Consider the following 16,542-nt stretch of genomic DNA (forward strand, 5'->3'; position numbering starts at 1 on the left):
CCTTCAGGGAACTTGCAGATAATCCTTTTTCCAATCCTTCTTGAAGGAAGGATAGAATCCTAGGAATCTTAACCTTGTCCCAAGGGAATCCTTTAGATTCACACCAACAGATATATTTTTTCCAAATTTTGTGGTAAATCTTTCTAGTCACAGGCTTTCTGGCCTGAACAAGAGTATCGATAACAGAATCTGAGAATCCTCGCTTCGATAAAATCAAGCGTTCAATCTCCAAGCAGTCAGCTGGAGTGAAACCAGATTCGGATGTTCGAACGGACCCTGAACAAGAAGGTCTCGTCTCAAAGGTAGCTTCCAAGGTGGAGCCGATGACATATTCACCAGATCTGCATACCAAGTCCTGCGTGGCCACGCAGGAGCTATCAAGATCACCGACGCCCTCTCCTGCTTGATCCTGGCTATCAGCCTGGGGATGAGAGGAAATGGCGGGAACACATAAGCTAGTTTGAAGGTCCAAGGTGCTACTAGTGCATCCACTAGAGCCGCCTTGGGATCCCTGGATCTGGCCCCGTAGCAAGGAACTTTGAAGTTCTGACGAGAGGCCATCAGATCCATGTCTGGAATGCCCCACAGGTGAGTGACTTGGGCAAAGATTTCCGGATGGAGTTCCCACTCCCCCGGATGCAATGTCTGCCGACTCAGAAAATCCGCTTCCCAATTTTCCACTCCTGGGATGTGGATAGCCGACAGGTGGCAGGAGTGAGACTCCGCCCACAGAATAATTTTGGTTACTTCTTCCATCGCTAGGGAACTCCTTGTTCCCCCCTGATGGTTGATGTACGCAACAGTCGTCATGTTGTCTGATTGAAACCGTATGAACCTGGTCCTCGCAAGCTGGGGCCAGGCCTGGAGAGCATTGAATATCGCTCTCAGTTCCAGAATATTTATCGGTAGAAGAGATTCTTCCCGAGACCAAAGACCCTGAGCTTTCAGGGATCCCCAGACCGCGCCCCAGCCTATCAGACTGGCGTCGGTCGTGACAATGACCCACTCTGGTCTGTGGAACATCATCCCTTGAGACAGATTGTCCAGGGACAGCCACCAACGGAGTGAGTCTCTGGTCCTCTGATTTACTTGTATCTTCGGAGACAAGTCTGTATAGTCCCCATTCCACTGACTGAGCATGCACAGTTGTAATGGTCTTAGATGAATGCGCGCAAAAGGAACTATGTCCATCGCCGCCACCATCAACCCGATCACTTCCATGCACTGAGCTATGGAAGGAAGAGGAACGGAATGAAGTATCCGACAAGAGTCCAGAAGCTTTGTTTTTCTGGCCTCTGTTAGAAAGATCCTCATTTCTAAGGAGTCTATAATTGTTCCCAAGAAGGGAACCCTTGTTGACGGGGATAGAGAACTCTTTTCCACGTTCACTTTCCAGCCGTGAGATCTGAGAAAGGCCAGGACAATGTCCGTGTGAGCCTTTGCTTGAGGAAGGGACGACGCTTGAATCAGAATGTCGTCCAGGTAAGGTACTACTGCAATGCCCCTTGGTCTTAGCACCGCTAGAAGGGACCCTAGTACCTTTGTGAAAATCCTTGGAGCAGTGGCTAATCCGAAAGGAAGCGCCACGAACTGGTAATGTTTGTCCAGGAATGCAAACCTTAGGAACCGATGATGTTCCTTGTGGATAGGAATATGTAGATACGCATCCTTTAAATCCACCGTGGTCATGAATTGACCTTCCTGGATGGAAGGAAGGATAGTTCGAATGGTTTCCATCTTGAACGATGGGACCTTGAGAAATTTGTTTAAGATCTTGAGATCTAGGATTGGTCTGAACGTTCCCTCTTTTTTGGGAACTATGAACAGATTGGAGTAGAACCCCATCCCCTGTTCTCTTAATGGAACAGGATGAATCACTCCCATTTTTAACAGGTCTTCTACACAATGTAAGAACGCCTGTCTTTTTATGTGGTCTGAAGACAACTGCGACCTGTGGAACCTCCCCCTTGGGGGAAGTCCCTTGAATTCCAGAAGATAACCCTGGGAGACTATTTCTAGCGCCCAAGGATCCAGAACATCTCTTGCCCAAGCCTGAGCGAAGAGAGAGAGTCTGCCCCCCACCAGATCCGGTCCCGGATCGGGGGCCAATATTTCATGCTGTCTTGGTAGCAGTGGCAGGTTTCTTGGCCTGCTTTCCCTTGTTCCAGCCTTGCATTGGTCTCCAAGCTGGCTTGGCCTGAGAAGTATTACCCTCTTGCTTAGAGGACGTAGCACCTTGGGCTGGTCCGTTTTTACGAAAGGGACGAAAATTAGGTCTATTTTTTGCCTTGAAAGGCCGATCCTGAGGAAGGGCGTGGCCCTTACCCCCAGTGATATCAGAGATAATCTCTTTCAAGTCAGGACCAAACAACGTTTTCCCCTTGAAAGGAATGTTTAGTAGCTTGTTCTTGGAAGACGCATCAGCCGACCAAGATTTCAACCAAAGCGCTCTGCGCGCCACAATAGCAAACCCAGAGTTCTTAGCCGCTAACTTAGCCAATTGCAAAGAGGCGTCTAGAGTGAAAGAATTAGCCAATTTGAGAGCATTGATTCTGTCCATAATCTCCTCATAAGGAGGAGAGTCACTATCGAGCACCTTAAGCAGTTCATCAAACCAGAAATATGCGGCAGTAGTGACAGGGACAATGCATGAAATGGGTTGTAGAAGGTAACCCTGCTGAACAAACATCTTTTTAAGCAAACCTTCTAATTTTTTATCCATAGGATCTTTGAAAGCACAACTATCCTCTATGGGAATAGTGGTGCGTTTGTTTAAAGTAGAAACCGCTCCCTCGACCTTGGGGACTGACTGCCATAAGTCCTTTCTGGGGTCGACCATAGGAAACAATTTTTTAAATATGGGGGGAGGGACGAAAGGAATACCGGGCCTTTCCCATTCTTTATTAACAATGTCCGCCACCCGCTTGGGTATAGGAAAAGCTTCTGGGAGCCCCGGCACCTCTAGGAACTTGTCCATTTTACATAGTTTCTCTGGGATGACTAAAGTTTCACAATCATCCAGAGTGGATAATACCTCCTTAAGCAAAATGCGGAGATGTTCCAATTTAAATTTAAATGTAATCACATCAGATTCAGCCTGTTGAGAAATGTTCCCTAAATCAGTAATTTCTCCCTCAGACAAAACCTCCCTGGCCCCCTCAGATTGGGTTAGGGGCCCTTCAGAGATATTAATATCAGCGTCGTCATGCTCTTCAGTAACTAAAACAGAGCAGCCACGCTTACGCTGACAAGGGTTCATTTTGGCTAAAATGTTTTTGACAGAATTATCCATTACAGCCGTTAATTGTTGCATAGTAAGGAGTATTGGCGCGCTAGATGTACTAGGGGCCTCCTGAGTGGGCAAGACTCGTGTAGACGAAGGAGGGAATGATGCAGTACCATGCTTACTCCCCTCACTTGAGGAATCATCTTGGGCATCATTGTCATTATCACATAAATCACATTTATTTAAATGAATAGGAATTCTGGCTTCCCCACATTCAGAACACAGTCTATCTGGTAGTTCAGACATGTTAAACAGGCATAAACTTGATCAGAAAGTACAAAAAACGTTTTAAAATAAAACCGTTACTGTCACTTTAAATTTTAAACTGAACACACTTTATTACTGCAATTGCGAAAAAACATGAAGGAATTGTTCAAAATTCACCAAATTTTCACCACAGCGTCTTAAAGCTTTGAAAATATTGCACACCAATTTTGGAAGCTTTAACCCTTAAAATAACGGAACCGGAGCCGTTTTAAGCTTTAAACCCCTTTACAGTCCCTGGTATCTGCTTTGCTGAGACCCAACCAAACCCAAAGGGGAATACGATACCAAATGACGCCTTCAGAAGTCTTTTATAAGTATCAGAGCTCCTCTCACATGCGACTGCATGCCATGCCTCTCAAAAACAAGTGCGCAACACCGGCGCGAAAATGAGACTCTGCCTATGCTTTGGGAAAGCCCCTAAAGAATAAGGTGTCTAAAACAGTGCCTGCCGATATTATTATATCAAAATACCCAGATAAAATGATTCCTCAAGGCTAAATATGTGTTAATAATCAATCGATTTAGCCCAGAAAAAGTCTACAGTTTAAATAAGCCCTTGTGAAGCCCTTATTTACAATCGTAATAAACATGGCTTACCGGATCCCATAGGGAAAATGACAGCTTCCAGCATTACATCGTCTTGTTAGAATGTGTCATACCTCAAGCAGTAAGAGACTGCACACTGTTCCCCCAACTGAAGTTAATTGCTCTCAACAGTCCTGTGTGGAACAGCCATGGATTTTAGTTACGGTTGCTAAAATCATTTTCCTCATACAAACAGAATTCTTCATCTCTTTTCTGTTTCTGAGTAAATAGTACGTACCAGCACTATTTGAAAATAACAAACTCTTGATTGAATAATGAAAAACTACAGTTAAACACTAAAAAACTCTAAGCCATCTCCGTGGAGATGTTGCCTGTACAACGGCAAAGAGAATGACTGGGGTAGGCGGAGCCTAGGAGGGATCATGTGACCAGCTTTGCTGGGCTCTTTGCCATTTCCTGTTGGGGAAGAGAATATCCCACAAGTAAGGATGACGCCGTGGACCGGACACACCTATGTTGGAGAAAAACCTAATACCCAACTCTCGCACTATCCCGAATGCATATTCTCAAATGCGCTAACTGAACATTAAAATATGATATTTTAAATTCCAATGTTCCTCAAATAGCAGAATATGTTCTATTTCTACATATATCTGATGGTATTTTGGTACAATATATATCTATACCTAAATACTGTATATAGATGATTGTATATAGGTATAAATATACAGTATACAGATATATATAGGAATATCTATTTAGAAATACATAAAACATATTCTGCTATGTGCAGGACTTTGGAATGTGAAATATTTACAGTAAGTACACAGGATAACACTATTAAAAATGAATATTGCATAAATATGCTTTTACTTGATTCCATATACATAACTGCAAAAGGCTCTGATGCACTTATACTGTATGTATGTCTATATATGTGTACACATGTATTTATGTGTTTATATGTGTATATATCTCTGTAACTACACTTAAAGGGATTATATTGACAAGCATATTTGTGTAAACAAGATTATGAGTTCTAATCAGCATGGTTTTAGGAGAAATAGATCAAGGAACTAATCTAATTAGATTATACGAGGACGTAAGTAAAAATATAGATAAAGGGGAATCAGTTAATGTGATATACTGTACTTAGATTTTGCAAAGGCATTTGATACAGTGCCACATGAGAGATTAATGTATAAAATTAAGGGACTGGGAATAGCTGAAAATGTTAGCTCATGGATAAATAACTGGATAAAAGATAGGGAGCAACAAGTAGTAGTAAATGGATCATACTCAGATTGGACAAAGGTAATCAGTGGAGTCCCCCAGGGATCAGTACTGGGCCCTGTTCTTTTTAATATTTTTATAAATGACTTGGAGCAAGGATTAAATAGCGACATCTCTATTTTTGCAGATGATACTAAGTTAAGTAAGGTAATTAGATCAGAGCAGGATGAACTTTCGTTACAAAGGGATCTGCAAAAATTAGAAGTGTGGGCAAGTAAATGGAAAATGAGATTTAATACAGAAAAATGCAAGGTTCTACATTTTGGAAGTAAAAATAAGCAGGCAAATTATTTTTTAAATGGGACAAGACTTAGCCAAACAGAGGAGATAAGGGATTTGGGAGTAGTAACAGATAACAAGCTAAAGATGGGTGCACAATGCAGGGCAGCGGCTTCAACGGCTAATAAGATACTACCATGTATTAAAAGAGGCATTGATTCAAGAGAGGAAAGCATAATTCTGTCACTATAAAAAGCCCTGGTAAGATCTCACCTTGAGTATGGAGTGCAGTTCTGGGGACCGATCGCAAAAAAAGATATTGCAGAACTAGAAAAAGTTCAGAGAAGGGCCACAAAGCTAATAAGGGGATTGGAGAATTTAACCTATAAGGAGAGGCTAGCCAAACTGGGTCTGTTTTCCTTAGAAAAAAGGCGCTTGAGAGGTGACATGATTACTTTATATAAATATATTCAAGGCCCATATATAGTGATGGCAGAAGCTCTGTTTATTCCAAGAAAATTGTTTCTGACAAGAGGTCACAATTTAAGGTTGGAGGAAAGGAGATTTAATCTCCTGTAATGGAAACGTTTTTTCACTGTAAGAGCAATAAAATTGTGGAACTCATTACCAAAGGAGGTAGTGAATGCCAATACCCTAGATACATTTAAAAATAGTCTGGATACATTTCTTTATATAAACAAAATTCATGGATATGATTGCTAGTATTAAATGGGTCACCTTTTAGTGGGGTTATTTAAGCTTAACTGGAGCTTTTTGTAAGTATTTTAGATTTGTATAGGTTGAACTCGATGGACTTCGGTCTTTTTTCAACCTTATCTACTATGTTACTATGTTACTATGAAACCCCCAAAAAAATTTGTTCATGATTCATATAGAGCACAAAATCTTTTTATTTTTATTTTATATTTTTAATGATCAAAAATCCACAATAGGGTACAACAAAAGAAAAAGATAAAAATTGCAGGTCTGATTTGACAGGTGCATTACAAAATAAAGGAGATATACGTATAAAGGTTAACTCTATAAGAATTGCAAAAACAACATTAAATTTCTACTTCAGGAAAAGCAACCACAACTATTCCTAATTCAAGGAGGGTAACCCTAAATTACAATATACTTCAATTTGAAGGAGACCCGCTTTTTAAAGCACAGTTCCTTTCTTAGTGAAAAGTAAAAAATATTTACTATATGTTAACCCCATATTAAATATTCACATAAAGTAAAAAAGAAGAAAAAAGAGGGAAATCAAAAGAAAAAACATGTGTACATGTCTTAATTCTGATATAGTTATAAGATTAGACAAAGTATTCATATTTCAAATATCCAAATAGTGTAAACCAAACAATGATCACTTTAAATCCTGAAGAGGAGTTTACCACCTAATTATTTTCCGAATCGAGATAGAAAGGAATACCCTCGTACCATTGTACCTTAAATCCAGAGAGTTTTAAAATAAAACCACTCACACAAAAATAGAAAAGGAGAAAAAAAAAAAAGCACCCGTCCTTGCAACACCCCTGGAGTCTTTACGGACATGGTCCACTTAAATTGTCACTTGCTCATTCTGTGTCAGTATCCCTTCCTGAGTCAAAAGGACAAATAAATCTGATTTTCTTAACGCCCTAATAAGTTGTAATTGGACCTCCTTCGGGTATGATATAATAATACTTTCACATTTATGTAAGTAACTTTTCAATTTCTTATCTATACCCGAGGGGAGAAAAGATTGTTCCAAGATTATCAAATTTGAGATTAATTTCTTAAATACTACAAAAGATGGCGGGATCTTGGCCTTCCAGTTAGATAAAATAATATGCCCTGCTAAAATAAGGGCATTAATGGTTTTGAAGTTTTCATATCTGTCTGAACTACATAGAAGAAAGATATCTTGACAGTCTATTTTAATTTCCTGGTTCAGCACCACTGTTAGCCAAAAAGGAACCTTGGGCCAAAATTGTTTGATTTTAGGGCCGGACCAAAAACAATGGACTAAATCTGCCTGCAGGTTACTACATTTAGAGCATTTATGATTACTATTTGGGAACCAACCATTTATCTGGGATGGTGTTACATATATCCTATTTACAATTTTACAATGAGATTTTCTCAACAAGACCATCATGGTGGCCTTTCTTGCCAAACCAAAACTCACCTAAATTCTCTCCAATGAGATTAAAGGGAATTTTCTTTACCCACCTAGACATAAGGTCGTTCAGATGTTTTTGGTCAGCACTATTTAACAAAATGTTATAAAGTAGTGAGATAAATAATTCCCTTGATTATAACAGTTTAAAAAACATATTCCAGGTTTTCAAGATTCCATTGTAATAAAGATTGACTTCTAAGATTATTAAGAAAATGTCTTAATTGAAGGTATGCATAGAAGTCATGTTTATGAAGGGAGAATTCCAAACTAAGTGTCTCAAATGACCCTTCCATCATTTGAATTAAATATTTAAGCCCTGAATCGGTCCAATGTCTAAATATGGAGGAAGTGAGACCTGGTATAAATAATGGATTGCCTTGTATCAGAAGGAATCTTGATACGTGATAGTTAATTTGGAGATCTTTACATCAGTGTTGCCATGCCAGGATAGAGCCCTTGAAGACATGAAAATTAAAGACTTGATTAGGTACATTGTCCTTAGGGCAATGAATGGATCAATGCCTTTAGATTGAAAGGTACCATCATTGTAGATTCTAGTTTTAAACTAGTAACATACTCTTTTTCAGTTAACCAATCTATTGTAAACTTTACTAGGGCGGCAAGATTACAGGTAAGGACCACTTGGGGTTTAGACTTAGGTTTTTTAAGGGGGGATCGGGTGGGTTTTAGAATAGGGGTTTGTGGGTGGTGGGTTGTAATGTGGGGGGGATTGTTCTTTTTTTTACAGGTAAAAGAGCTGATTACTTTGGGGCAATGCCCCGCAAAAGGCCCTTTTAAGGGCTATTTGTAATTTAGTTTAGGGTAGGCAAATTTTATTATTTTGGGGGGCTTTTTTATTTTATTAGGGGGCTTAGATTAGGTGTAATTAGCTTAAAATTCTTGTAATATTTTTTTATTTTTTGTAATTTAGTGTTTGTTTTTGTAATATAGTTCAGTTTATTTAATTGTATTTTAGTTTAGATAATTGTAGTTTATTTAATTAATTTATTGATAGTGTAGTGTTAGGTGTATTTGTAACTTAGGTTAGGATTTAATTTACAGGTAATTTTGTAATTATTTTAACTAGGTAGCTATTAAATAGTTATTAACTATTTAATAGCTATTGTACCTAGTTAAAATAAATACAAAGTTACCTGTAAAATAAATATAAACCCTAAAATAGCTACAATGTAATTATTAATTATATTGTAGCTATCTTAGGGTTTATTTTATAGGTAAGTATTTAGTTTTAAATAGGAATAATTTAATTAATAATATTAATATTATTTAGATTTATTTAAATAATAATTAAGTTAGGGGGTGTTAGGGTTAGACTTAGGTTTAGGGGTTTATATATTTAATATAGGTGGCGACGGTGTAGGGGGATCAGATTAGGGGTTAATATATTTAATATAGGTGGCGGCGGTGTAGGGGGATCAGATTAGGGGTTAATATATTTAATATAGGTGGCGGCGGTGTAGGGGGATCAGATTAAGGGTTAATATATTTAATATAGGTGGCGGCGGTGTAGGGGGGTCAGATAAGGGGGTAATACATATAATGTAGGTGGCGGCGGGGTCCGGGAGCGGCGGTTTAGGGGTTAAACACTTTATTAGGGATTGCGGTGGGGGATTGCGGTTGACAGGTAGATAGACATTGCACATGCGTTAGGTTTTATTTTGCAGGAAGTTTAGGGAGTTACGGTGCTCCAATACTCCGTGCAAGGCTTGCTACGCCTGCATTTTGTGGCGAGGTGAAAATGGAGTAAGATTTCTCCATTTTTGCCACGTAAGTCCTTATGCTGTATAATGGACACCAAACTGCGCGTGTTTTTTATGTCCGTCTATGGGGCAAAAAACTACGGGTGAAGACAGAAATATACTAGCGTAACTTTTATGTTACGCCGTATATGTGATACCAAAGCCGCGCAAAATCTGGCGTTGCCGGCTTCTGCGGGCGACGCTGCATATCGGATGGGGCCCCTTATCATAAAATTTCTGTATCATGCTTTATTTTTTCCTTATGTTGTTTGTTTTCCCATTTTAAAAAAATTTAATAAAAAAAATACTAATCAAGATGCCACAGTACTAGAGACTGAGAAACCTTAGAAAAGAATAAGAGAGAGCCTTTTAAATTGTGAAGTAGACATATGTTTCTGTCCATCAGCATGTAGACATAGAAAATTTAGTTTTTAAATGTGTTTTTTTTATGGCGGAAATGTAGAATATAATTATTGTACTGTTATAAAGCCACCCTTTCTATCATTTTTATGCAAAAACAGCATTAAAGGGACACTGAACCCAAAAAATTTCTTTCGTGATTCAGATAGAGCATGACATTTTAAGCAACTTTCTAATTTACTCCTATTATCAAATTGTCTTCTTTCTTTTGGTATCTTTATTTGAAATGCAAGAATGCCGGCCCATTTTTGGTGAACAACCTGGGTTGTCCTTGCTGATTGGTGGATAAATTAATCCACCAATAAAAAAGTGCTGTCCAGAGTTCTGAATAAAATAAAAAGCGTAGATGCTTTCTTTTTCAAATAAAGATAGCAAGAGAACAAAGAAAATTTGATAATAGGAGTAAATTAGAAAATTGCTTAAAATTACATGCTCTATCTGAATCACGAAAGAAAACATTTGGGTTCAGTGTCCCTTTAAATTCAATTAAAATGCAATGCTAAAAAAGCTACATATTTGCTTAAAGTATCCATGGGTTAAAACGGTCTAAACACCTTACCATTATATAACAACAAACATTACATCCATAAAAGGTACCACTTTCTTATAACTCTCTTAATAGTTTTACAAGAGAAAGGATTGTCCAAGTAATTATATAATTATCCCTTAATGGAAAGTATATGTAGGACTGCTGAAGTTTGCCACCAGACAAACTCCCTCAAACCCTTTCAGCTAAACTCCCTAAAACTCTTCATAAGTCTAGGCAGTTAAACAAAAGGTTTTTTTAAGAGATTTTATGATGGGCTCGAAATGGGGGTGTAGTGCCTTTCATTTATGGGCAAAGCTGCCCTACATGCCATAAAAAAGTGAAAGGAGAGACTGTTAAAGTGATGGTAAATTAAACATAAACTACAATCCTATCTATATCATTTTTTTTGCTTACCTCCATTCATTTTTTTTCAGACTCACTAAAGCAATACTTTAGCTCCGTTATTTTTATATTTATTTAGCCCCCTCCTCTTAACAACTTATGGGGACTAATATGCTTTCCAGTGGCTATAATATTAGCACCGTCTAGTATAGAAACGTCCCTTGGTGGGCAATATTAGTCTATAAATATCCATTCTGTTTTCATAATCCTGGGTTTTCATAACTTGTTCCCATGATTGCAAAAGACTTTGGAATCTACTTACTTTTTTATGACTTTTAAGCACTGAAGGTGTCACAAAAGCTTTATCACAGAGATCACATTTGTACTTCTTACGCCCATCATGGACCACTTGGATATGAACATTTAAAGTGTCCTTTCTTTTGAATGTAGCATCACAATGATCACACTTAAATGTTCGCTCACCTTGAAAGAAGAAAAATAATGTGAGGCTGTTATAATGGCAACATTTATTTTATAAATATAGAAAAGATTTTTTTTCCTGTCACCCATATTACACAGTTTGTCTGACAAGGCCACCTCACATAGAAACAAAATTAGTTTATTCAGAAATATTAATAAACAAATAAAAAAAGACTGTAATAATTTTTGAAATACTCTCTTTTAGTTGGACCATTTTTGATCATCATGTCTCTTTAAGTAAATTATAGTGAATGTTGTAGTGTGTAATTTATGCAGAATAATTTAAACATTATTTTTGTACATGTATTAGGAATGATCAATGTCATAAGCATGTGCAGTGTTTGCGTAAACATTACCAGTTTGAATTTTACATTTTCTACTAACAGTTGAAAATATTAGAAAGGGGAACATAGTGTAAATTATGTTCAATGATTTCAGGATGATGACAATGAGAAATATTTATCATGTATTCAAAAAAAGTGTTTTAAATATTATAAAAAGGTTTAAATTTAAATAATATACTACATTCAGCCATTAATATAGAGGGATATAGATTACTTGCATTTGTAAGTACATATGATATACTTTTATCTGCAACAATTCTAAAATGTGAATTTTTATTAATAATGGAAAAAAATAGTACAAAACGAAAATGTTCTAAGGAATGAAACATATTGTAATGTCCTGCAAAAGCCACACCCACAGCCGGTGGGTATGCTACTTCTGATTGGTCCTGTCCTGTTTAGGAATGGTAATGGTGGAAATTTACCTATGTGTGGGTGTTACATAGGGGTATGGCCTATTCCTTTAGAAAAGATAATCTAGTAATTATTCTACAAAATTCAGCACTAACGTTTTTGGGAAGTTTTGTAGATAAACCATTTGGTAAAATATTCTAAAAAAAATAGAATATAATTCAGAGGCCTGGATTATAGTCTAGCTGAAAGGCTTTCCAATACTTTGGAATTCAAGCCTATTACAACCTGTTGATCAACTCCTTGTTGCCCCAATTATCTTACACTAAAGATACAAAATATATACTGTGTATATATATATATATATATATATATATATATATATATATATATATATATATATATATATATATATACAGTATCTAACAAAAGTAAAAAGTGAGTACACCCCTCACATTGTTGTAAATATTTTATTATATATTTTCATGTGACAACACTGAAGAAATGACACTTTGCTACAATGTAAAGTAGTGAGTGTACAGCCTGTATAACAGTGTAAATTTTCTGTCCCCTCAAAATAACTCAACATACAGCCATTAAAGTGAAGGTAAAGTTACCTTGATGCTGATCCCAAATATAATTCTTTGTTCAAAATTAATATGAGTTTCATTCATGATTTTTTTTAAATGTATTGTAAATCCAGTAATCGTCGTTTAAATTCCCTTTTTGCCGGTCCGCAAATTCAACACGTTTTTTTAAAAAAATTTTTTATCTGTCTTGGTCACGTTTTTAGATCATCCAGTTGAAAATTTGGCCTGTCGGTGGCCGTGACCCTACGTCATCCACCTACTTGATGATCTGCGCATGCGCTAAAAACTAATTCAGCATCTGTGAATACAGGAGCGTTCCCGTTTTGCGCATGCGTACTTGTTTCATTTAGGAATCCACATACAATTCACATGTATCGCATGCACATTGGAGATTGAAATCCCCGATTCACGCATGCGCACTTAGACTGTTCATTGTGAACACGCTTCTGAGATTACGTATAGAGCGGGTGGGACCGCTCTATACGTCACCGCACATAACATCAGGAAATAGAGGTTGGGAGGAGTTATCGTCGAAACGGTAGGGAAATATATAGATATAAAAACTCTAAATAAAAAAAATCTATAAAATAAAGTTAGCAATTTGCTTATTGTATGATGAAATAATGCATTGATATCTTCGGATTGACTAAACATTACTTTCACTTTAATGTCTAAACCATGGCAACAAAAGTGAGTACACCCCTAAGTGGAAATGTCCAAATTGGGCCCAATTAGCCATTTTCTCTCCCTGGTGTCATGTGACTTGTTGGTGTTACAAGGTCTCAAGTGTGAATGGGGAGCAGGTGTGTTAAATTTGGTGTTATACCTCTCATACTGGTCACTGGAATTTCAACATGGCACCTCATGGCAAAGAACTCTCTGAGGATCTGAAAAAAAGAATTGCTGCTCTACATAACTATGGCCTGGGCTATAAGAAGATTGAAAAGACCCTGAAACTGAGCTGCAGCAAGGTGGGCAAACCCATACAGCGGTTTCACAGGACAGGTTCCACTCAGAACAGGCCTCGCCATGGTCGACCAAAGAAGTTGAGTGCATGTGCTCAGCGTCAGTGGTTATCTTTGGGAAATAGACATATGAATGCTGCCAGCATTGCTGCAGAGGTTGAAGGGGTGGGGGGTCAGCCTGTCAGTGCTCATACCATACGCCGCACACTGCATCAAATTGGTTTGCATGGCTGTAATCCAAGAAGGAAGCCTCTTCTAAAGATGAGGCAAAAGAAAGCCTGCAAACCATTTGCTGAATACCAGCAGACTAAGGACATGGATACTCAAACCATGTCCTGTGGTCCAATGAGACCAAGATAAACTTATTTGGTTCAGATGGTGTCAAGCATGTGTGGCGGCAACCAGGTGAGGAGTACAAAGACAAGTGTGTCTTGCCTACAGCCAAGCATGGTGGTGGGAGTGTCATGGTCTGGGCCTGCATGAGTGCTGCCGGCACTGGGGGAATTTATTGAGGGAACCATGAATGCCAACATGTACTGTGACATACTGAAGCAGAGCATGATTCCCTCCCTTCGGAGACTGGGCCACAGGGCAGAATTCCAACATGATAACGACCCCAAACACACCTCCAAGACGACCACTGCCTTGCTAAAGAAGCTGAGGTTAAAGATGATGGACTGGCCAATCATATCTCCAGACCTAAACCCTATTGAGAATCTGTGGGGCATCCTCAAATGGAAGGTGGGGGAGCGCAAAGTCTCTAACATCCACCAGCTCTGTGATATTGTCATGGAGGAGTGGAAGAGGACTCTAGTGGCAACCTGTGAAGTTCTGGTGAACTCCATGCCCAAGAGGGTTAAGGCAGTGCTGGAAAATAATGGTGGCCACACAAAATATTGACACTTTGGGCCCAATTAGGACATATCCACTTAGGGGTGTACTCACTTTTGTTGCCAACAGGTTAGACATTAATGGCTGTGTGTTGACTTTTTTTTGAGGTGACAGCAAATTTACACTGTTATACAGGCTGTATACTCACTACCTTAAATTGCAGAAAAGTGTCATTTATTCAGTTTTGGAACATGAAAACATATAATAAAATATTTATAAAAATGTGAGGGGTTTACTCACTTTTGTGAGATACTTCTAAGTGAAGAAAAAAATGTATTTTAAGTATTTCTTAACACACCTCTGACTTTAGCCTACTTGGCCTTTTGGTTAGTGCACAAGCGAAAGACAGAAGAGGTTTTAGAAAAGAGCCCCATATAAGTCTATGGGGAAAGTTAGTTAGCGCTGCCACACTATCCAACTTTCAGATGTCAGTGCGTTTGAGTCTTGAGCGCAAACATTTTACTTTGAACTTGTAATATGCGCACTATTGATTTAACTTGTGCAGTGTTAGAGCTCAATAGCGCTATTATTTTTGTGCTCCATATGTAATCTAGGCCTATTTGTTGTGTAAACATATGCCGGGATCCACATTCACTGGCAACGTGCTCAGATTTTTTGCAGCCTCTGAAGCAGTGGTAGCTGATTTAACTTACTAGTAACACAACTAACTACTAGAAAGTTAATTCATCTGCTGCCCATTCAGAAGTTGGTTTAAGCAGCATGTATTTCACGGACGAGCTAGCCCCACCCAGCACAGGAGCAGTCACCGCAAGTAGCTCCCTAGTAGCTCCTATCACTCTGTGTCCTGCCTCCATTCCCTGAAGTTCTCACTGGGGCTTGCTCGAGTGGAGCACGTTGGTGAGACCAGATGTTTCAAGCTGCATTGTTAAGTACAGAAGTTTAATGCTGCAGTTAGTATTTTTTTTCTGCCTTTGAAGACGTTTTAATTTGTGAGCCTTAACAGAACGCAGACCGCCTCCACCACGGGTCACTGCTGTCCTGAATCCCTCCTCTTCAGTCCCAGTACGGTGCTCTGCACTTTGTCAAATTTTGTCACCCTCTTTCCTATGCCGGAGCGTTGTGCTAACAGCCTCTGCTTGAGCAAGCACACTGCAATCAGTAGAAATTACAGGCAGAGCAACATAAAAGGGAATCAAGGTAAAAGGGACAGGGGCTACCCGTTTCTTTATCTTTAATGGGACAAGTTTATTTTATGTGCTCCTGTATTGGTCAATGGCTCCCATCTCCCTCTCTGCAGCTTACAAAAGTCTCAGACTTTGTTTCCCCTTTGCTCCTGCTAGCAACTTTTATTATAATTAAATAAGTAAACTGTGGTTAGAAGCTGTGTCTTAGTATTGAGCCAATTTCTTGTTTCAAACAGGATTTTGTTTGCCCATCCCTGTTAAAACAAATAAATGTAATATATATTAAAGAAATAAACATATTTTAGTTTATATATAAACATCTCCTTGAGTAGTTGTATTTTTATTTTTCTCCTGTCTATAATTGTATGTATATATATATATATATATATATATATATATACATACACATACACACACACATATATATATAATCAATACACAGCAGTTTAGCACTCACAATACTTTCCTTATGACCGAGAAACATAACTGACTGAGGTATCGTTTGTTTCTGTCATGATTTATTTAACAAAAAATAAAGCCAAAATGGAGAAGCCATGTGTGAAAAACTAAGTACACCCTTACTGCTTCCATAGGAATTAAGAGGCTAAGTAGTAGTCAGGTGCTGCTAATCAAATGCTCTTGATTAATTCATCATCATCAAGCGTGACTACCTCTATAAAAGCCAAAGTTTTAGCAGTTTGCTGGTCTGGAGCATTCAGCTGTGTGTTAAAAGGACATCAGCAATGATCTTAGAAAAGCAATTGTTGCTGTCCTTCAATCTGGGAAGGGTTATAAGGCCATTTCCAAACAATGTAAAGTCCATTTTACAGTGAGAAAGATTATTCACAAATGGAAAACATTCAACACAGTTTGCCAATCTTCCCAAGAGTGGACGTCCCAGCAAATTCACCCTAAGGTCAGACCATGCAATGCACAGAGAAATTGCA

At 38.3% G+C, this 16,542-nt stretch overlaps 1 protein-coding gene across 1 annotated transcript in view; it reads right to left on the reverse strand.

Annotated features, from left to right (window-relative positions):
* The window catches only part of PRDM5 (PR/SET domain 5), a 492,849-nt gene that overhangs the window by 194,110 nt on the left and 282,197 nt on the right, over positions 1-16,542 (reverse strand). Inside the window, exon 12 of the mRNA XM_053703603.1 lies at positions 11,152-11,312. Within this exon, the coding sequence (XP_053559578.1) occupies positions 11,152-11,312 (161 nt within the window). The remainder of the gene's footprint in view (positions 1-11,151; positions 11,313-16,542) is intronic.

This window comes from Bombina bombina, chromosome 2 (genome assembly GCF_027579735.1).
Source record: "Bombina bombina isolate aBomBom1 chromosome 2, aBomBom1.pri, whole genome shotgun sequence".
NCBI classification, from domain to species: domain Eukaryota; kingdom Metazoa; phylum Chordata; class Amphibia; order Anura; family Bombinatoridae; genus Bombina; species Bombina bombina.